Source organism: Pan troglodytes, chromosome 7 (assembly GCF_028858775.2).
Source record: "Pan troglodytes isolate AG18354 chromosome 7, NHGRI_mPanTro3-v2.0_pri, whole genome shotgun sequence".
NCBI lineage: Eukaryota > Metazoa > Chordata > Mammalia > Primates > Hominidae > Pan > Pan troglodytes.
In genome coordinates this window covers 135,398,177-135,421,058 of record NC_072405.2, presented here as the reverse complement: position 1 = coordinate 135,421,058, position 22,882 = coordinate 135,398,177, and the positions used below count along the sequence as shown (strand labels likewise).

Genomic DNA, 22,882 nt, shown 5'->3' with positions numbered 1-22,882 from the left:
GGGAGAAGTTGTACTGTCTTTGTGCACTACAAGGGACACCTTCTCTAATTGTCCTTCACCTGCCTTTCCCAGGATTTCAGGTTCAGCCTCATTTCAGAACTTTTCTGGAAAATATATGCAGCTTGCATTTATCTTGATCAGCAACCGTTATATTTTGTTTGTGATAATGGATTTGTGGAGACCAGTGCTTCCTTTATGGAACTGAGGTTTTGCGAAAGGCTAAAAATAGACCTGCCTTCTTTTGTCCTCTGAAGAGGGTAAACTGTTTGTCCACGATAATTCGATATCCTTAAGAAATATTATTCTGTACTCAGGGTAATTGGTGTAAGGATGTCATGCCTTATTCTTGAAAGCATGTCTTTTGATTAGGATTACTTCCTAAACTGAAAATCACAGTTCCACGCCAAATTGTTAAAAATGAAGTTACCGGCACTTGTAAAAGAAAATAAGAAAATATAGTGGGATCTCTGGATTTCATGCCAATAATAGTGTAGCCTGTATTGAGAAAACTGATCTTCAAGTGTTCTTAATCCCTAGCACCAAAAGAACCTCTGAAAGGATAATTTAACATAGCTTCTTCTACAGTGTTTATTTGGACCTAATTCTAAAGTGGTTTTTTGAGACTTAACTGAGTCTAACACTTTGTAAAGCCATCCACCTACCTCTTAGCTGCAACTTGATTAGGCATTTTTAATGATGGTTCTTAGATTCTGTTCTTCAGGACTAGTCCTTCAGGCAACGAGGGGGCTATTTACCAAATACTCTAGCCAAATTATATTTGTACAAATTATGGAAATTCCATTTGTTACCTGGAAAATATAACTAGTCCAGATTAGGAGGTCTAGTACATAAAATGTAACTAAGTGATTTCCTTCTTTCAGTTAATCTTGTTTTAACTTTTTCCATCTTCAAAAACTTAGCAGGAGATGCTTGCATTATTAGAAATAGAAAACACAAGTGCCCTTCATGGGGCAAAACAGATTACAAGCAGTGAGTTCATTTCAGTAAAAGTATATTAAATATAACTCATATGCTTTTGCATTAAAAATTTAATATAAAGTTTATATATAGAATTTTAGAAAGGTGATTTACCTAGGTAATAAAGACCCATAATATTTGTTTTACTATTGCCGAACATATTTGGTTATTATTATCCTTCTCACATTCTTTTAAAGTTGTCTACAGCGTAATTCTTGAGTAAGGGACTAAGGATTAAAACAAGAGATTGACACACGAAAGTCTTGATCTCTGTCATTATCCCAGACTGAAGCTTCCCCGAATGTGTGCATGCAGGTGCTGAGTCTGTCTGTCCTTCTGTATGTTGGGAGAGAGTAGAGTAAAGGGCAAGTAATGTTTGCTTTGCTTTAAGATGTTTTTCCCAGGGCCACATTGTTGCCCTGTCATGGTATCCAAAATCGGATAGCCATTGGACCTGTTAATCTTAGCTTGTCTTCCTCTTCATGAGTCTAGAGCAAGCTTGTGTAGCCTGAGGCCTGCAGGCCACATGCGGCCCAGAATGGCTTTGAATGTACCCCAATACAAATTTGTAAACTTGCTTAAAACATTATGAGATTTTTTTGCGATTTTTTTTTAAGGTCATCAGCTATTTTTGGTGTGAGTGTATTTTATGTGTGGCTCAAGACAATTCTTCTTCCAATATTGCCCAGGGAAGCCAAAAGATTGGACACTCCTGGTGTAAAGTTTCATCCTACTTAGACCTTCTGGGTTAGTTTGGTGGTCTTCAGAGGGCTTTAGTATGTGACTGTTTTGCCCACTGTACATTATTTCCCCTTTCCCTCTCTGCTTTCCCAAGCCAGACCATATCCATGCAGAAAATGAAATGAAATTATCTGAAATTCAGCCTGTTAGAGATCAGTGTGGTTTAACAAGCAAGTATCACAGAGGAAACTAAAAGAACTTGTTAATAATGTATGCCTTAATGCGTATTAGAGGGTACCTTCATGGGAGTTCTAGACAGCTGTAGTGGCTTCTTGGCTCTCAGATCCAATCCAGTCTACTTCTTCTGTTTCCGCCCCTAGCTGACTCTGCCCCAGCCACTTTAGCCACCTTGCTAGCCATCTAGCACATTCCTGCCCTGGGGCCTTTGCACTTACTTGTAACCTCTGCTTGGGATGCCATTATTAGGATCATTATCTATTGCTGCATAATAAACTATGCCAGACCCAGTGGCTTAAGACAATAAGCTTTATAGTATCTATGGTCAGGAGGGTAGGGCATAGCTGGCTGCCTTTGGCTCTGGGGCTTTTAGAACATTGCAGTCAGGCTGGGAACAAGGAGCTATGGTCTTATCTGAAGGCTGGACTGGTATTATAAGGGATCTACTTTCAAGTTCACTCAGGTGGTTTTTGGCAAGCCTCAGTTCCTTGTCATATGGGCTTCTCCCCAGGGCTCTCTCACACCATGATATGTTGCTTCCCCTGGACTAGCAAGCTACAGAGGGTGCCCAAGCCAGAAGTTAGTCTTTTTGAAATCTAATCTCAGAAGTGCACTGTATCTTTCATTTCTATCCTATTTCCTTCCCCCCCCCCCTTTTTTTTTTTTGAGATGAAGTCTCACTCTGTCACCTAGGCTGGAGTGCAGTGGTGCGATCTCAGTTCACTGCAACCTCCACCTCCTGGGTTTAAGCAATTCTCCTGCTTCAGCCTCCCGAGTAGCTGGGATTACAGTTTTTTGCCACCACGCCTGGCTAATTTTTGTATTTTTAGTAGAGCCAGGGTTTCACCATTTGGCCAGGCTGGTCTCGAACTCCTAACATCAGGTGATCCATGTGCCTCAGCCTCTCAAAGTGCTGGAATTACAGGAGTGAGCTACCACACCTGGCCCTATTCTCCTCTTTAGGAGGGAGTCAGTAAGTCAGCTTACACTCAAGGGAAGGAACCTACATAGAACATGAATACCAGGAGGCAGAGATCATTAGGGACCACTTTAGAAAGCTGCTGACCATACCCAGATATCCATACTGCTTGCTCTCTCATTTCCTTCTGACTTCTGCCCGAGGTGCTCTATGGAAACTAGCATATGCCCTATCCTTTATTATGCTTTTTCTTCACGGCACTTATCACAGCCTAATATATAAAGCTCATTTTCACAAATTTCAAGATACATTTGTAATCAAAACTTTTTCTTCTCCTTTTTATGAAACATTTTTCTGTATTTTGTAATCACTCTAGCATTTTTCAGATATGAACTATTCTTAATAGCAAGAATCTCCTATACTTGACATGTGAGAAAACTTTTTTTTTTTTTTTTTTGAGAGAGGGTCTCATTGTCACCCAGGCAAGAGTGCAGTGGCGCGATCATGGCTCACTGCAGCCTCAACCTCCAGGGCTCAAGCAATCCTCCCACCTCAGCCTCCCTTGTCACTGGGACTACAGGCTTGCACCACCATACCTGACTGATATTCTTTTGATTTTTAGTAGAGACAAGGTGTTGCTATTGTTGCCCAGACCGGTCTTGAACTCTTGAGCTCAAGCATTCCTCCTACCTTGGCCTTCTAAAGTACTAGGATTACAGGTGTGAGCCACCGTTGCCAGGCCTAAAAACATTTCTAAAGATTGTTCCCTCACCTACTTGTTGTTCCCTCACCGACTTCTAGTGGTTTTTAGGACATAGCTCTCTTTTTCCAAAGATAAGACAAATGGCACAATTCCTGTAAGGAAATTGTAATAATCAGCGGAAGCAGAGAACTGAAAAGATGGGGATTGGAGGAAAATGCAGTAGTACAATACAGAAATAGCTACATGGACATTATTATACAAAAGCAATGACTATATTGCACAGCATTATAGAAAATGAAATATCACAATAACAGCATCAGCATGCTGTTTAAATTGACAACTTGTACTGTTAGTCCTCAAAACTGAATCTCAGCACTATGGCAAACTACCCCAAGACTTATCTGCCCAAAACAATACAATATTTTAAAAATTTATCATCATCCTGTGGGTTAGGAATTGGGAAAAGGCACAGAGGGCTTGGCTGGCTGCAGAAGCCGAATAGCCTCATCCCTTATATGTCTAGCACTTCAGCTAGGAAGACTTAAAGAGCTGGGGGCTGAGTGGACCAGGTCAACCCAAGTCACACGTCGGCGCTTCAGTTTCTGCTGTCTGCTGGCTTTCTTCATTCTCTTCTGTGTCAGGACTTTTCCCTCTCAGCGTGGTCTTTCCTCTTTGTAACTCCTGTGATCTCTCTAGCAAGATACCCAGACATCTTACATGGCAGCTTCGGACACCCAAAGAGAGCAAAAGGAGATACTGCCAGGCCTTCTCAAGGCTTAAGCCTGGAATTGGTAGAGAGTTAATTCTACAGTATTCTTTGGGTTGAAGGAAGGAAGACACAAGCTGTTATGAGCTGAGTTGGGTCCCCCCAAAATTTATATGTTGAATTCCTAACACTCAGTACCTCAGAATGTGACTATATTTGGAGACAGGATTTTTAAGGAGGTGATTATGTTAAAATGAAGCCACTAGGATAGGCCCTAATCCAATATGACTGGTATCTTTGTACGAAGAGGAAATTTGGACACAGAAATTTACAAAGGAGGGCCAGGCTTGGTAGCTCATGCCTGTAATCTCAGCACTTTGGGAGGCTGAGATGGGAGGATTGCTTGAGCCCAGGAGTTTGAGACTCCCCTGGGCTACATAGTGAGACTCCCATCTTTATAAAAAGAAATGAGCAATGGGGTGGCCATGTGAAGACACAGGAGGAAAATAGCTGGCTACAAGCCAGTGAGAGAAGCCTGAGAAGAAAACAGTCCTACCAACACCTTGATCTTGAACTTCTTGCCTCCAGAATTGTGACAAAATAAATTTGGTTGTTTAAGTCACCCTCTCTGTGGTGCTTTGTTACGGCAGCCCAGCAAACTAATAAAATGCAATCCAGACTCATTGAGAGGGAAAATAAGGTTCAGCCCTTCACTTAAGGTGCTGTATGGGCTGACTTCATGGCAAGGAATTATTGGGAGCCATCTTTGGAAACCAGTTACCACATTATTATAATCAGATTGCTTTCCAAGCCCCTAGAACTAAGAAAAATGATTGTTGCAGGGGAAGGCACACAGGCCTGAACAAGAAGGGGTACTCAAGTCTGTGGGCAGAGGGGAATTTAAGAAGGAGTAGCGTAATAAGACAAATTACCTGCTTCAAGAACTTTCTGAAACCTCATCAAGTCCGAGGAGTTATTTCATTTGTGTCTTTCTTGCTTCCTTCTCCAGTTGCCCTTCGCCTTCTACCATCTGCTCACCCCTGCTATCTGCACTGGCTGTAGGAGGAAGCTAGTGGGAAGGAAAGGGATGGGTCAGGAAGCGGTTTTATCGAGAGTCTCTGTGTTACAGAAGATGCTTAGAAGGCACAACCTGGGTAGTGACATGCTCAAAGACTTATGTGTACAGGAAAACATCACATGTATGTTTTGTTGGTTGGTTGGTTTTCATTCCTAGTGACATCTTTTTTTCCCTTTTCCTTGTTACTTGGCTTCTGCCTCCCCTTCTCTCCCTGTTCTCTCTTTGACAGCTTGTGAGATCCCTTTGCATGTTTTAGAAATCAACCCTGTGTCTGCCCTTTGGATTTCAAATCCATCTTCTAAGTCATTTACCATGGAAAAGTTTTTAAGTGTTACATACTGAAATAGGTCATTCTTTTTAGATGCTAGGTTTCTTTCTCTAGCCCCGAATTCCTAGATGTCACTTTACTAAAGATCATCCAGTATAAGAATACCTTTCCCAACAGAACACCTAATAAATGCTCCACACTGACAATTAAATGTATGTTACACTTCTTATTTCTTTATTGTAAAGACACACTGAAGCACTTCAGTTCTCTGATTTTTTTTCTTCAGGGCTTATCTCCAGCAGTATAGCAGGCAGCTAGAGAGGACAGACATCACCTCTTGTAACCCTAGTATTATTTATGCACTCCTTATACTTGTCGGTGCCAAGGAATGAGTTCAGCACAAAGGGCACAAAGATAAATATTGTTAATTTCCTGTTTGCCTGCTGCAGTTTTCTATAAGACCAGTCATTCTCTACTCTTTTAATGATCCTGGCTTCACATCAGAATCATCCGGAGAGATTCTTAAAAACAGAGATGCTTAGGACTACCTCTCACCTACTTACCAGAAACTCTAAGATGCTAGGTGATTCCCTTAAGCAGCCAGGCTTGAGAACCACTGGACTAGAAGGTGAGTTGTTTAAACATCTTCATATCCAGCCTGGCAAAGAGGTATTCAGCAAGGAGTGGTTGGGTAAAGATCAATCCTTGCCTTCAAGAACTTTCAGAATGAGCTGTAAGCAACGATAATATTCAGTATGCTAAGTGATCTAACCATCCTCAGAGCGTGCATTGGAATACAAGAGAAGCAAGTAATGGATTCTGCTAACAGTGCTAGACACCTAAGTGCTGAATTTTATGAGACTTTTGGACCAGTTTGATTTAGTATTTATAAATCATCTTCACAGAATTTTGTAGAACCTAGCATCTGTAATTTTAAAAGGAATCTTGGACATGTTCTTACCTTAAGCTTGCAGTTCCATTTCTGGGAAATAATTGGACAAATGCCTCAAAATGATGTACAGGGATTTGTCTCTGAGCTCTCTTTATAGTGTTTGAAATTATTTGCTAATATATCGAATAGTAGGAGATAGCTTGTATAATCAGGGTACATTGGAACCACACATGCCCAGTGGTTCCTTCTCCCTAGCTCAGAGATGAGCTGTATCATATCTTTTTCTCAAGAGAAGTGACTAACATGTTGAAGAAGAGGCCAAGAGTGTTAATCTAGCAAAGTCCCTCCACATGGAAAATATGAAGAGTGACAGATAAACACCCTTTCCCCTATAAAGGAACTCATTATTTCTTAAAATTTTTTTAGCGAGTTTGGGAGAAAAATGTGTTTCTTATGTGTACACATGTGCTTCCTTAAACAAATTGAGATTTTCACACTTTTTTTGGGGATACAGGTTCTTTAATGGAGGAGCCAATCTCTCTGCACACCTGGTTTCATCTAATAATATACAGACACCAGCTCTGAGGCCAGTTAATCATCCCCAGTGTCCAGGCACAGAGTAGTCGGTCCGCCTCACAATGTTGGACTTTCTAGCCGAGAACAACCTCTGTGGCCAAGCAATCCTAAGGATTGTTTCCTGTGGTAATGCCATCATTGCTGAACTTTTGAGACTCTCTGAGTTTATTCCTGCTGTGTTCAGGTTAAAAGACAGAGCTGATCAACAGAAATATGGAGATATCATATTTGATTTCAGCTATTTTAAGGTAATCTTCCTCTATAGCATTTTTATTGTTGTCTTTTCTACAAAAGCGTGTTTTCTCTGGGAACCATGACACTCTGTAAGGTTAAGTAATTATGGAAAAAGCTAAAGAGAAGAGCTTTTGGACTAAACTTAATATTAGCTACTAACTTGAAAATAAGTTGAAAGTATTATGTCAAAGCCCTAACACAATATAATTGTATTTTTAAAAGATAACTTTGATATTTCACATTGAAGGGCCCCATACTTAAAAGCATGCTAATCTTGGGTCCAATTCAAATCATTTCTCTCAAAGGGATTTTATATCTAGGCTTCTATTATCTTCACTACTTTCTGTTGCTCTGCTTTAAGTTTGGGATGTCTAATAACATAAGAACAAATTTTTAAAAGACTATTTAGAAATTGTCACCAACAAGTATGCTTTTATTGACATTTCACATGTGTTTTTTTTTCTTAGGGTCCGGAATTATGGGAAAGCAAACTGGATGCTAAGCCAGAGCTACAGGATTTAGATGAAGAATTTCGTGAAAACAACATAGAAATTGTGACCAGATTTTATTTAGCATTTCAAAGTGTACATAAATATATTGTAGACTTAAACAGGTATTGATCTATGTAGGAATAGCTTATTCTGGTAGTAAATAGTGGAGAGGGAAAAGGACACATAGCAACGTGTAAATCTCTCTGAGTTACTACAAAATTTCCTAATTTAGTTTATACTGTATATAGTTGTCTTTTCCTACCTGTGGCACTGGTCATCTTAAGAATTTTGAAGTTTTACTACAATGTCCTGCTCTTATGAGGTGTCATAATAAACTTAGTTTAACTAAGTCATACAGTTTTCAATCCTGTTATTTATTATCATATCCTAGTGTATTATATGTGAAAAGTGGGAAAAAGAACTTATCTTTATCATTAACTTTCTGTCTCTTAATACACTTCTTAAGAATTCATTACTCATTAACTTTTAAACTAGATATTCCATGTTCTTCTGCCTTTACTCCTAGATACTTGTAATTCACAAATCAGGACTAGGGAATATTTCTTTTACTTGGAACAGCCATAAATATCAAACTGTGGCCCTAAATCAGTTTATAAGACTGTATTCTTAAGAGCATGAAGGACCATGAACTAGTGGAAGGCCAGAATGCCTGGCATCCTGCCTTATCTTTTAAAAATCTTTCCTTCCTTAAAGATGTTACAGTTTCTATTATAAATTAATAACTTGCTCTGTGGTTTTATTTCTAGATATCTAGATGATCTCAATGAAGGGGTTTATATTCAGCAAACCTTAGAAACTGTGCTTCTCAATGAAGATGGAAAACAACTTCTAGTAAGTAATAGTGATTATTTAAAATGAAATTCAAGAATATCAAACATAGTATCACTTTTTTTTCTTTTAAGTCACAAATATATACGAAATACCATTCTTTAAAGAGAAGCGAAATGAGCTTTTAATTATCTTCTAACTGGCAGGTCCATATCTGAGTTTAGAACATAGACTTTGAACAGAATTTAAAACAGTTAAAAGTTATGTGGAAGTTATGAGCCTCCTCGGTGTAAGAATTCTGTCTTCTTTACTTTTTGCATCCCAGCCATCTGTCCTGATACCTAGTACATACTAACCATTTAAGAAATGCTGATTGAATAAGTGAATGATTTTATGATGAAGAGGTATACACAATATTGGGTTGCTATTTTGGTGTCCCAAGCAACATAGCCAAAATAGGTCAACTGAAAAATTATCACTATGAATTAAAATCTGTTTCACATAAACTTTTCAAGGCCCATTCTGCAAGAAGGTAAGAGCTCCTTGGAGGAAACCTACCTTTTCCTTAAAATCTAAAACTTTTTGAAGAAGTGTGAGCAAAGCAATATTTTTCATGATTACCGACTTTACTCCCTAAGAATGTATAATCTAGTGATTTTGGCTTTTGTCCTCTTCTCTTCTTAGTGTGAAGCACTGTACTTATATGGAGTTATGCTACTGGTCATTGACCAAAAGATTGAAGGAGAAGTCAGAGAGAGGATGCTGGTTTCTTACTACCGATACAGGTATTCCTGGGCTGGGACTACACTTCCGAAACGCTGCTGTCGGTAAAATGCAGTGTATGTCCCCGTATTCCTTATACTGTGAACAGCAGTAATCCAAGAATAGATAAGAAAGTATACGATTCAGCCGGGCACAGTGGCAACGCCTGTAATCCCAACACTTTTGGGAGGCCAAGGCAGGCAGATCATCTGAGGTCAGGAGTTCGATACCAGCCTGGCCAACATGGTGAAACCCTGTCTCTACTAAAACTACAAAAATTAGCCAGGCACGGTGGTGGGCGCCTGTAATTCCAGGTACTCAGGAGGCTGAGGCAGGAGAATCGCCTGAACTCGGGAGGTGAAGGTTGCAGTGAGCAAAGATCATGCCACTACGCTCCATCCTGGGTGACAGAGCGAGACTATGTCTCAAAAAAAAAAAAAAATGTAAGATTCTTATGTCTTGTGAGCATATTGTAGGAATATAACAATTACATATTATATTTCATAATGATTATAAATTATATAATCTATGTATTACATATCAAATATTCTATATATTATAGATTATTAGAAGTATGGATTATGCTGTCCCTAATGATAACTCCAATTTTAAAAAGGAGTCTGAATTGTGAACTTTCTTTACCTTGAGGCTAAATTTCAAAGAATCTTAGAAATCTAATGAAGGTCATTTTTGCTTTTGTTAAGTTTTCAAATATTACTCCTTGGCAGATATAAGGAAATGAGTGTGCTTTCTGTTGTCATTTTCAGTTTGATGACTTTGAAAAGTTGTCATTCAGAGTCAGGTTGAAAGTGAATTCTCTCCCATGTTTACATAGAAACAAAAACAAATCAAGCAACAGCACATATCCACAAATCATTTGTTGTGTTTATCTATACAGAACTGTGATTCTTGAGGAAGTAAGGTCTTGAAAACAGGAGCCACCTTAACCAACTTTTTAATTTTAGTGTCTAACGCACAGGTTTTCAATTGGTTGAATGAGCTAAAAATGGAATACCAGGTCAATGTCGGAGATAATCAAGATTCAGAGAAGAAACTGTCAAGAAGGAGGAGTCAGGAGCTTGAGCTAAAGATGTAAAGAGTAGAATTAACATTTTCAAACTTAAAAATTAGGACAAAGTAGACAAGGAGAAGGGGGTTCTTTGGGGACATTATACTTTCGGCAATACCAGGTACTACTGTGTCCTCAGCAGCAAATTAGTCTTAGGCTTCTCAACTAGCCTTTTCTTTTCAGCTGTATCAGCGTGTGAAGGGAGTGTTCTAGCAGTGTTCATTCATGTCAGTTTGACCAAGCTGTTTTAACATCCATGTTTTTAAAAATGAGATTTGAATGGCCTTTCCTATATTTCTGAGAGTACCTGGAAAAACAAAAACTATACACAGTGTAAAGAAGAAGAAAAAAATATTGGCTTATCAAGCCCAGTTTTGAAAATATGGCTTTGTCCCCTTTGGTACAACAGCTAATTCATTAGAATGTGAGCATTTATTATTGAAGTGACACTGAACACTTCCAAGTCACAGTCGTGGCAAAAGAGATCCTTACAGCAAATAGCAGGTCATATCCAAGTCTAAGATTCTTTGAATCTAGTTCATTTCTTTCAGAGCTTACTATTCCACCCGGAAAAATCACAGACCTGTTTATTAGATCTCTGTAGAAGGAACAGCTTGCCAAGAAAAAAGTTAAATATATTTTACTTTAAATTGACATAATATTTTTAAATTATTTTTTAATTTGTAAAATGTCAGGTTCACATTCTTTACCCACAATTTTCAAATCCAAAGAGCTCTGAAAAAATATATATACACGAGTACACACACAACACACATGTACATATACATAGTAATTCATTTGGCAGCAAAACCTGATCTAACCTGAAATCATTTGGAGTCAAAACTTGCCTGGAATAGGTGTGAGGCTATATATAGTCTTCACTTATCTCACTTTTGTAAATATTTATAAATTTTCCTCCAGAATTATTCACTTATGTTGATCATGAGATGCCAATTCAGACCCTGCTGGAGTGTTGTATTGTGTATGATCTATATGCCATATGACTCTTACTATTTGAAAAATGCTATATTCCGAAACAAATCCAGTCCTAAGGATTTTGGAAAAGGGATTATGGACCTTTACATAGTATGAATACCCATCTTCTAAACAGGCTTTCAAAAATATAATTTTGAGGCCGGGCACAGTGGCTCACACCTGTAATCCCAGCACTTTGGGAGGACAAGGTGGGTGGATCAGTTGAGGTCAGGCATTTAAGACCAGCCTGGGCCAACATGGTGAAACCCCATCTCTACTAAAATACAAAAATTAGCCAGGCACGGTGGCGAATGCCTGTAGTCCCAGTTACTCGGGAGGCTGAGGCAGGAGAATTGCTTGAACCTGGAGGCAGAGGTTGCAGTGACCTGAGATCACGCCACTGCACTCCAGCCTGGGTGACAGAGCAAGACACCATCTCAAAAAAAAAAAAAAAAAAAAAAGGTTATATATACATACATAGCGAGGCTCCATCTCAAAAAAAAATGTATATACACACACACATATATATACACATAATTTTGAATCTTGAGGATATATTGAGGGGATAGATGGACCTGTGATCATATCTGAAACTGTATTGAGTCAAAGTAGAATGGAATTCTTCTACTTTATTGGACTTTTCAGTTTCTAATATCTGTGTTTTGGGTCTTTGTTTCCCATTGTGAATATGACTCAGTGCTGCTCGATCTTCTGCTGATTCAAATATGGACGATATTTGTAAGCTGCTTCGAAGTACAGGTTATTCTAGCCAACCAGGTGCCAAAAGACCATCCAACTATCCCGAGAGCTATTTCCAGAGAGTGCCTATCAACGAATCCTTCATCAGTATGGTCATTGGTCGACTGAGATCTGATGATATTTACAACCAGGTGGGAATTAAATCTATTACGACCTATTAAGACAGTTTAACAGACTGATTTCACTTCCCTCTTTAATTACTCCTTTCCTTCCTTCTTTCCCAAAAGAGTAAAAGCAGGTAGAACCTTTTAAAACCTTTTGAGCTACACCCCAGGATGATAAAGGAAAGAGGGTTATTAATTTTGCCAGAATCATATATTTCAGGGAGAACATGGAATTTGAGCTATTGGGAAGAAGATGCATTCTTTTAGTCATTCATTCAAGAAATGGTTGTTGAGTGTGTGATACGTGCCCATTCACATGCGCGATGCTGGGGACCCATCACCGAAGAAGACAGGCCATGTCCCTGCCCCTACTGAGCTTGTAGCTTAGGAAAGGCAGATGACAGGATTATAGTAAAGCAAGATGGGTGTTATCTTAGGGTAAGCACAGGGTGCCACTAGAGCATGCAGCAGTGGCAGCAAGGTCACAACAGGTGACAAAAGGAAGATAAGAGGAGTGCCAGGAAAGGAGGCAGCCTGACCAAGGCTGTGAAGATCATGCAGCATTTGAAAATCGTCCCACTCCCCTTGCCAGTATGTGTAGTAGTCACTTCCTTTTAAAAAACGCCAAATAAAATTACCATTTGACTTCATTCTTCTGAAGAAAACATAATTTTAGATGTTATATATTTAAATATTTGTAAAAATTATAATTAGGGAGTAAAGAGGCCTGTGATAACTGTGGATATCATTTATCACAGAATGAACCTGATCTCTGCAGTTCTTTAGGTAGCTTGTTAGTTTTTTGTGTGAATATGTTAAGTATAAATAAGAGGGTTTTTGTTGTTGTTGTTGTTGTTGTTGTTTTAAGACAATTCAAAATCAGAAGCTACCCACAGATGCCAGGTCTCCATAATAATTGTTGCCATTCATTGAGAATTCAGTCCAAACCAGCCACAAAGGAGGTTTTGTTCCCATACCATTTTCTCTGTTCCTCACAATAGCCCTGTAAAGTAGATGGCATTATCCCCCATGTTGCTGTTGAGAAAAATAAGACTTGGAGAGCTTAAATAATTTCCTTAAATTCCTGTTACTAAGTAGCAGAACCATAACTTGAATTTGGTCTGTGTGAATTCAGAGCATCTCATTCCTGATTGCCTCTCCTTCCACGTCCTTCTGAAGGCAATGTGCTTCCATTTCCTCCTTGCCCCATGATCTTTATTAGCACAAGGGTTAAGCTGTGATTGTGCTGTGTGTCCACCCCACTCTCTGTCCTGCACCTCCCCCATCCCTGGTCATGGCTGATGGATCAGATTCTGTCTCCAGGTAATTTGGAATTGGGCCTGAGAAACAGTTTCTGGATTGGAGTTTATCCACAACATGCAAAATTGGGAGTTTGTGGGCAGCCTCATTCTGCCATGTATATGGCGACTAGCCTGGAGGGAGAGAAAAGGTGGGCCGACACATCAAGGGGAGAAAGAGCGAAGGCATTCCGGTTCCCAGCCCCAGCCGCTTCCTGTGGCCTGGCCACATTCCTGCCTGCAGGTTTCATGTGACGTGGCTATGTCTGCCCTTATAACAATTTCTCTCCTTTTTGCTTGTGGTAGCTCAAGGTGATATGTGCTTTGTGCATCCAAAGATTTCTAGTACATGAGGGGATGAACTCCTGGGGAACACGAACATTTAAAAGGCAGAAGACGAGGACTCAGCAAAGGAGATTGAGAAGAGAGAGTGGTATCTAGGAAACCAGAGGAGAGATTTCATTCCTCAGAGAATTTAAGTGAGAGTCTTAAAAAGAAGCCATTGAATTGGATGGTTGTGAGGTCATGAGCGACCTTAGGGAATTCCACTGGGATGATGATGGAGGTCGAATTTCAGTGAGTTGAATAATAAACAGAAAGTGAGAAAATAGCAACAGTGAGTGGAGCCTGTCAGTTCTAAGGGTTGTCTCCAACGGGAAAGATACAAAAATGGAGAAGTGGTGGGAGACACAGGAATAGGACTTTTTTTTTTTTTTTTTTTTTTTAAGAAAAGACTTAGAATTGCAGCAGTCAAGGGCTGGAAGAAGAGAATATTATGGGGTTAGGAATAAGAAGGAAGACCTTGGCAAGCAATGGTACAGTCTGAGAAGGGCTTCCAGTGTCCAGGATCCTGAAAGGTGATGGGCTTTGGAGAAACTGATGTGTCTTACAACCAGAGAGTTCAATTTGAGCATGTCTACGTGCAAATGTTGCCAACAGCTTTCTTGGGGTGTCGTCTTGACATTGCAGGTCTCAGCATATCCTTTGCCGGAGCATCGCAGCACAGCCCTGGCAAACCAAGCTGCCATGCTGTACGTGATTCTCTACTTTGAGCCTTCCATCCTTCACACCCATCAAGCAAAAATGAGAGAGATAGTGGATAAATACTTTCCAGATAATTGGGCAAGTATTGCTAATTTTTTTCCTCTACAGTAAATGTGTTAGAGAACTAACTTCCCATTCTTTTGGCCTTTAACCCAGAGGTTGTAATGTTGTAAATAATGGGACATAACATCACTTAGGTAAACTTGCTCTAACTGTATTGAGAATTTTATAATTATAACATAAAGGAATAAATGAGTCAGTAAAACTTCCTGAAGAACCCACTAGTCTTTTTCTAAAATGGATACTCTCAAGATTAAATCATTTATTAAAATGTCTCTTGCTTTAGCTACTGAGATTACAACTAAGTTGTGTAAGAATTTATTTATTCTTTTCCATTTTCTGAATCTAAGATAGCCAAATTCATCTAATTTGTCACTTTGTGAATAGGAATTTCACTTTAATAATAAAGTTTTACCTATAAGCTAACTGTAATGGGGTTACTAAAGTTTATATTATTGCAAGGATATGCTTGTACCTTTGTAAGCATTGTTTCATTTAAAAATATTCTTATAGGAATAAAGTTTGCTTCATAATATATATGAAATGAAATATATGAAAACAAAGAGGCTTTAACAAAATGCAGGGAGTTGGATTATATTCGCAGGTAGCAGATTTTGTTCTGCTTCTATATCGGCTATTGAATCACATAAACTATCGTTATGAGGGGCCTTCAATTTATTGGTAGTATGAGAACAGCCTACATTAGGAAGTGGTGGTTCCTGGCCAACTGTGAATCATATTAGTGAGCTCAGAGTTGAGCAGCCAAGAGGAAAACACTGATAGTGTGGCTTCATGTTCCTAAGTTTAATAAAGAAGTTTTGACCATGATACTATAATTAAAGACATATTTATTATTAAGAAAGACCAAAATCCAATTACATGAAACGCGTAAGATACACACCTGAAAAAATACCCTAGCACAGTGAAAATGAAGGGATTTTAAAAAAGATATCCCAGGCAATTGCCAACCAATAAAACAACTGGTGAGAAAACATTAATATTACACAATAGAGAATTTCAAAAAGCAACATTAATAGGTGTAAAGAGATCTTTATACCTATTAACATGAATTAACAATCAGGAACACTTACCTATATATTTGGAAAATCTTGGTTTTTCATTGGAATGGAATTTAAACATGGAGTGGGTATTGCCTTCTATAACTTTAGTATTCAACCCTTTGCCTTGAAGTGAGTAGGAATTTAACAAATACTGAATGTCTCCTCTTTCAGGTAATTAGTATTTACATGGGGATCACAGTTAATCTAGTAGATGCTTGGGAACCTTACAAAGCTGCAAAAACTGCTTTAAATAATACCCTGGACCTTTCAAATGTCAGAGAACAGGTAGGTTCTAATCTGGGGACATTCTCTGATAACTGCAGGCCTAGTTTATGAAGTAACAAATAAGCTAAGTAGATTTCCCAAGGAATTTGGAAGATAATCACTTAGATAATTTAATGCAATGATTAATAAAAGGTGAATTTTATAGGTTAGAATAAGATAGGTAATTGTAGGTTTTGTTATATGGTATATGTAAATTGAAGATTAGGATCCTAAGGAAGAGTCAGTACCCTAAGACAAAGAAGCATGGCATATGCCCCAAATGACTTAGTTTACTTTTGCTTAAAGACTATATTCTCATGGCCAGAGTTGGTTGTACCAATAGCTGGAATTAATATGTTTTTATAAGTAGGATGAATGATGAAGATGATAACTGAATATGGATAATATGTCCTGTCACTGTAATTTAAATTTATCATTTGTGTTGTGCTAAATAAGCAACAAGACTCAAGACATTCATCTTAAAGTTTAAACGGTTATATTCTATCTCTTTTGTTCTTACACAAGGCAGAAGGGAACATCCAAGTAAGTAGAGGAATAAAGATAAAATCTTGGGGAGCATACTTGATATTTCTAAATGGTTATGTTCCTCATCCTGGCTCAGTTACTGAGTTTCCTGTGTGGATAAAACAATATTGACTCAAAAAACTTCATCATGTTTTATTCAAGTAAATTGAATTCCATAAATAATGCACAAAATAATTTCAATGTTGGCACATCTCCTAGAAATATATTAGAGAAAGTGGCACTTTTATACTTAGCAACATCAGATCATTAATTTTTCATTGCTAAAATCCCTCTCTAAAATTGCATTTTCTCATTTGTGACATTTTTAAGAGGTTTCTTGATACCATAGATTTCAACTAACTTGACGAGGTTAATGATGTTTAACATTTGACTTACTTTAAGTAAAGCAGAATGACCAAATTTTCCAAAAAGCTTGTTTGGAAATTCATTTTTGATATACTAAGGTGTATTTTTTGCTAAGCTTTCATAAGCCTGTAGAAGAAGTCTTATATTTTAAGTGTTTCTGCTCTGTTCTGCCTTCTTTGTCAACAGTATTAGCAAGAACAAGCAATTGAACTTCTGTCTTTATTTTCTTTTTCATCTAAGTTAATAATAGAAGAGTTCTGAGGAACCACCTGGTCCAAGTCTCCGTTTGAAATTTGAAGAAACCAATACACAGGGGTTAAGCCCCAAGTCACACCAAAGTTTAATCACAGCCAGAACTAGGATGTAGTCTCAGAATTCTAAGTCCAGTGCTTTTTTCAAATATGTTCAATAAGCCAGTTGTCTTTGAGCCCAATAAGTATAGTCCATATGTTATTCATCTTATATAGAAATGTTATCTTTGAGCCCTAGAACTATAGTCCATATGTCATTCATCTTATATAGAAATTACATAAAAATGTTAATGTTTGAGCCCTATAACTGTAGTCCATATGTCATTCATCTTGTACAGAAATTATATAAAAATGTTAAAGTTTGAGCCCTATAACTGTAGTCCATATGTCATTCATCTTATAGAAATGTTATCTTCGAGCCCTATAACTGTAATCCATATGCCATTCATCCTATATAGAAATGTTACTATTTGTCAGTGAATTCATTTGAATGTGATTTATTTTCAAGATAAATGACTTTTTAAATGTAATTCAGGTTTCTTATTTGTCAAGGCAAGCAGATATGCTACTGTCAGTGAAAGAGTGCATGCTCAAGTGCAGCAATTTCTAAAAGAAGGTTATTTAAGGGAGGAGATGGTTCTGGACAATATCCCAAAGCTTCTGAACTGCCTGAGAGACTGCAATGTTGCCATCCGATGGCTGATGCTTCATACAGCAGACTCAGGTAATGCACAAAAGGGGTGGCCGTTTATATTGCTCCACATAAAGACTCTCAGAATCAGGACCTACTTCACGATGCAGAGTGGTTTAGCAGGGAGAGAGGCCTTGGATGAGAATCAAGTTGCTTTTTAAAGTTACTCATTTTTTGTCAACTTGGATAGGCCACTAGCATACCTGAAAAGCTCTCCCCTGTCAGATACTGTTAGGTGCTAGGGAGTAAGAGGATGTTTAGCTCTTATGTTCAAGGAGCTTGTCACTGATCAGAATGGGGAGATCAAATGTAGACATATGAAAAAATAGAACTGCAGATCTGTGGTAGGCAGAATAATGCCTTCCAGCCCACACCCAGAGATGTTCATGCCCTAGTCCCTGAACCGGTAGATATATTACATGAAAAAGGGGGATTGAGGTTGCCTATTAGCTGACCTTTAAGGAGATGTTTCTGGATTATCCCAGTGGACTCAGTGTAATCATGAGGGTCCTTGCTGTGTGTGGTGGCTCATACTTGTAATCCCATCACTTTGGGAGGCCAAGGCAGGAGGAGAGCTTGAGCCCAGGAGTTCAGAACCAGCCTGGGTAACACAGTGAGATCCCATCTCTACAAAAAGTAAAAAAATTAGCTGGGCATGGTGGCACACACCTGTAGTCCCAGCTACTGGGGAGGCTGAGGTGGGAAGATCACTTGAGCCTGGGAGGTTGCAGCTGCAGTGAGCCAAGATCATGCTACTGCACTGCAGCCTAAGTGACAGAGCAAGACCACGTCTCAAAAAAGAATAATAAAATAAGAGCCCGCCCCCCCCACCCACTTTTTTTTTTTTTTTTTTAAGACAGGATCTCAAGTTCCCCAGGTTTGAGTGCAGTGGCACAATCTCAGCTCACTCAGACCTCCTGGGCTCAAGCGATACAACTTCCGCAATCCCCGCAAGCAGCTGGGACCCCAGGTGTGTGCCATCATGCCTGGCTAAGTTTTTTGTATTTTTTTGTAGAGACAGTGTTTCACTGTGTTGGCCAGGGTGGTCTCAAACTCCTGAGCCCAAGCAGTCTGCCCACCTCAGCCTCCCGAAGTGCTAGGATTATAGGTCTGAGCCACCATGCCCAGCCTGTAAATATAGGGGTCCTTAAATCAGGAAGAGGGAAGTAGAAGTGTCAGAACCAGAGAGATAGCATTGTGACAAAAACTTGACTGGCCATTGCTGGCTTTAAAGATGGAGGGGGCCACAAGCCAAGGAATACAGGCAGCCTTTAGCTGCTGAAAACAAGAAAACAGACTTTTCCCCTAGAATGTCCAGAAGGAGCCCAGCGCAGCCATCACCTTGATTTTAGCCCAGTGAGACCCATCTCAGATTTGTCACTTCTGGGATGGTGAGAGAATAAATTTGTGTTGTTTTAAGCCACTGAGTTTGTGGTAATTGTTAGAGCAGCAGTGGGAAACTAATTCAAGGTCCAAGGCAGTAAACAGACACCAGGTGTGTCAAACAGACAGTTGGTGTGATTTGAGTTCAGAGTAGAGAGGGAAACATTGCTTGGGATAGGGGAGCAGAGGAGGTCAGGAAACCCCATACAGGAATCAGGAGCCAACCAGGCGTGTGATGAGGTTTTGAAGCAAAAAGCAGAAGAAATTCTAGACTACAGAAATGATGGAATAAGTGATACGATTTTGAAAGTACAGAAAAACATATGGGCCCACTGAGTTGATGACCTGGCTGGACCAGAGTGCTTATTTAAGGTAGACTGGATCTTAACTTTTTATGAGTCATGGTCTCCTCCGAGACCTTCTGTTCACACAGTTTGACCATCAAGTTCAGATTGTGAGAAACGCTTCAACCTCTGGTTTAATGGTAGAAAAATAAGTAAGTTGAATTAACATCTCTGAGCTTGTTCAGGGCTGGCACAGTTTCTTATTCTTAGTAAATGCTGGATCAACACTAATTAACCAATGCATTCCCTCATCCAGGACTGTATACCCCTACCCCTAAGAGGTGTGTCATTCAGCAGGCCTGTGAAGCCCTCTGCTTTTTGTTTTTCACTCAACAAACTTTCCTTGAGGACCAACTCTGAGACAGGCACTGTGTGCAGCACTTCTTTGTTCGTCCAGATAAGACTGTGTCTCTTTAAAAAACTGTGCACACAAGATTTCTCTGTAGCCTTCCTTTGTAACATGGTAGCCCCTGTCTCACAGCTCTTCCAGCCAAGATGACTTCACAGTCCCTCTAGCTACCGTCTGCTTCCACTTCCTATGGGTGGTCCACAGTGAAAACAGCAGTTGGACTTCCTCATCCTTCGTGTCTTTGAAAATGTGTGGAGTTTCCCCTCAGCCTTCTCTCCAGCTTCTTAAACCTTTATCCTGAGAGCTGCTTTCCAGTTTGTTTCATCATCTTGCTTGTTGGCCTGTATCCATTTACAATTTACCCACAGTATGAACACGATGGCTGAAGTTTTTAATCCCTGAATCTGTTTTTAATTAGTTGAGTTTATTTTTTACATAAACTCCAGTTCTAATTTGAGGATTTTACTACATTGACTCAGCTTTTAATCTTCTTTACCAAAAGTCTTGCATTCACAATCGTATAAACAACTCAAGCCCTCACTTTATCCTGTCATAAAACCAACTGGGGTTTTCTAGTGACTCAGCCTCATCTTCATCTTCTGTGTGACTCTGCCTGATGGCCCTGTCTATGTTCGGAAAGCCAGTAGTCTCCTGAATTCGCACCCATGCCAGGGACAACCTTGGCTTGCCAGAGGTCTGTGGTTTTATCTTCAGCCACATTTGTCTTTCACGTTTGTGCCTGGCAGTTGTCTGACCTGATTGCACGGGGTCATAATTTATCAGAAACAAATGATTGACCTATCTGATTGTGAGTCACACATGGGAAAAGCAACTGCTTGGTTAACTTTTATGGAATTTCAGTCATGGTGTACAGAAAAGCAGGCCTAGTCTCATTGCCTCCTGTTGAGTTGCTGGAGGCATTTCCCCGTCTTAGGATGCTTGTACAGAACCTTGTAAAGAAATATTCTCTGAGGAAATAAGGGATGAGAAAGGCTGGCTGGCTACTGAAGTTTGACCCCAAAGTTCTGATGGCTCTGCAGTTCTCTGGGTATGAATCCTTAAGGGTCAGATCTGAGAGAGATGGTCAGGCCCTGGGAACCCCAGAAGCAAACCTGGTTTATACCAAGAAGCTAAATGTTAAAGCACATTGAGGAATACAGAGTGTTTGTCCAACAACTGGGTACTTAAACATTCCCTATGCAAACATGAAAGCAGATTAAAATCAGGAGATTTCTAGTTTAATTAAAATTAGTATAAAGACAACTGGAGCTCCTTCTGAGTTTGTTTGATTTTTGTTTAGTTAGGTAAATATGGAGCTGAAAATTTTCTCTTTGTGTAATCAGTGTCACCAGTTCCAATATATTTCTTCCCACATAGTTCTGGCAAATTCATGAAAAATCAGAACTTTGCAGTTTCCCATGAAAACTGAGCCTCTTTTCCAGGTTGTCACGAGTCTCCTCCTGATGGAGTAACTTAGAAATCAGCATATAAGATGACCTGCCACAGGCTTCATCATAACTAAAGCAACAAAACCACCCATGACATATACATATACCTATACAACATTGTTGTTCTGTACCTGCCAGACATCCTGAGATATTGATGGGGGCAGGACTAGGAAGGCAGGAGGGGGCACATGTAATACTAGTGTAACTACCATGGACCTTATACCTATCAGCTGTGAACTTTTTGACAAAGTCTGTTTAAGTCTTAGAGTTTTTATTTTGACTTTGACTTTATTTGTCTTAGTTCATTTTCTGCTGCTATAACAGAATACCACAGAGTAGGAAATGTATAAAGAAGTTTATTTGGCTCATAGTTCTGGAGGCTGGGAAGTCCAAGAGCATGGTGCCAGCATCTAGCAAGGGTCAATATATGCCGGATAGGCAGAAGGGCAAGATAGTGGGTGCAAGAGAGAGCTCACTTTTATAGCAAAGCCACTGTTGGAATAACTAACCCACTCCCAAGATAATGGCATTAATCCATTCATGAGGGTGGACGCCTCATAACACAATTGCCTGCCAAGGGCTCTACCTCTTAACGCTGACACAATGGCAACCAAGTGTCTAACGTGAACTTTTGGAAGACGCATTGAAACCACAGCAGTAGCTTTGCCTTGTAAGTATTTTGCCTTATTCTACTTACTCTTTCTTAGATAAGTAATTGGCCTTATAAACCAATCTAAGCAAATATCAATATTTTTTATTCTATTCTTTTAACTTGGCGTTTATTTCATTTGAAATGGTTTAGCTTGGCAGATAGGATCATCTAAGAATTAGGACATCCAGTATTTTTGCCTTGGGTCAATCACTGCCTAATTTTGTGACCTTGGCCTAGTGCCTGGGTAGTGGATAGTTCAGAAAACTCTGACTGCCTGCCATGCCCTCTGGCCTCTACAAGGAGCAGGATGGCCAGAGGTCTGCTGCTTCTTGTTTGGGGGTCCCTCGTCTTTGTGTGAGGAACCCTTCCTTGTTGTGTCGGGCATTCCCCACGACCAGTCTGGCTTCAGTGATTCACTACAGGGACACAGAGGACTCAGCATCTAGTAGTACTCACAGCTATGATTTATTATAGCGAAAGGATAGAAAGCAAAATCTGCAAAGGAAAAGGGCACACGGGGTGAATTTGGAGAAATGAGGCACAAGCTTCCGAGCATCCTCTCCCAGTGGAGTCCCACAGGGCACACTTAATTCCCCCAGCAGTGAGTCATGACAATGCATATGAAGTGTTGTCAACCAGGAAAGCTCATTAGACTCAGCTTCCTTCGGTTTTTATTGGGGGCTGCTTACATAGGTAGCCTCTACCCAGCATGTACCAAAATTCCAGACTTCCAGAAGGAAAACGTTGTTTGTACAATCATTTAAGGCTTAGTGAGCTGATCTTGTGAGTTCTCAAAATGATGGCAGCTCTTTGTGAAATTCAAGTTCCCAGATGCCAGCCAAGAGCCAACCTTGCAAACAGGCCTCTCTAGGGATAGCAGTCCATTACTGAATGGCAGGGATCAATGTCTAAAGCAAAAGCAACT

The 22,882-nt window shown here is 39.5% G+C and overlaps 1 protein-coding gene across 3 annotated transcripts in view; it reads left to right on the top strand.

Moving 5' to 3' along the window:
* WASHC5 (WASH complex subunit 5) overlaps positions 1-22,882 on the top strand; it is a 67,509-nt gene that overhangs the window by 831 nt on the left and 43,796 nt on the right. For 2 of the 3 annotated variants that reach the window (XM_519952.8, XM_054657483.2), the window contains 8 exons: positions 6,977-7,286; positions 7,740-7,885; positions 8,531-8,615; positions 9,237-9,337; positions 12,056-12,248; positions 14,489-14,641; positions 15,856-15,969; positions 17,643-17,814. In XM_519952.8, the coding sequence (XP_519952.2) occupies positions 7,101-7,286; positions 7,740-7,885; positions 8,531-8,615; positions 9,237-9,337; positions 12,056-12,248; positions 14,489-14,641; positions 15,856-15,969; positions 17,643-17,814 (1,150 nt within the window). In that variant the 5' untranslated portion in view covers positions 6,977-7,100. The remainder of the gene's footprint in view (positions 1-6,976; positions 7,287-7,739; positions 7,886-8,530; positions 8,616-9,236; positions 9,338-12,055; positions 12,249-14,488; positions 14,642-15,855; positions 15,970-17,642; positions 17,815-22,882) is intronic. The other variant, XM_009455903.5, reaches the window with a different exon arrangement.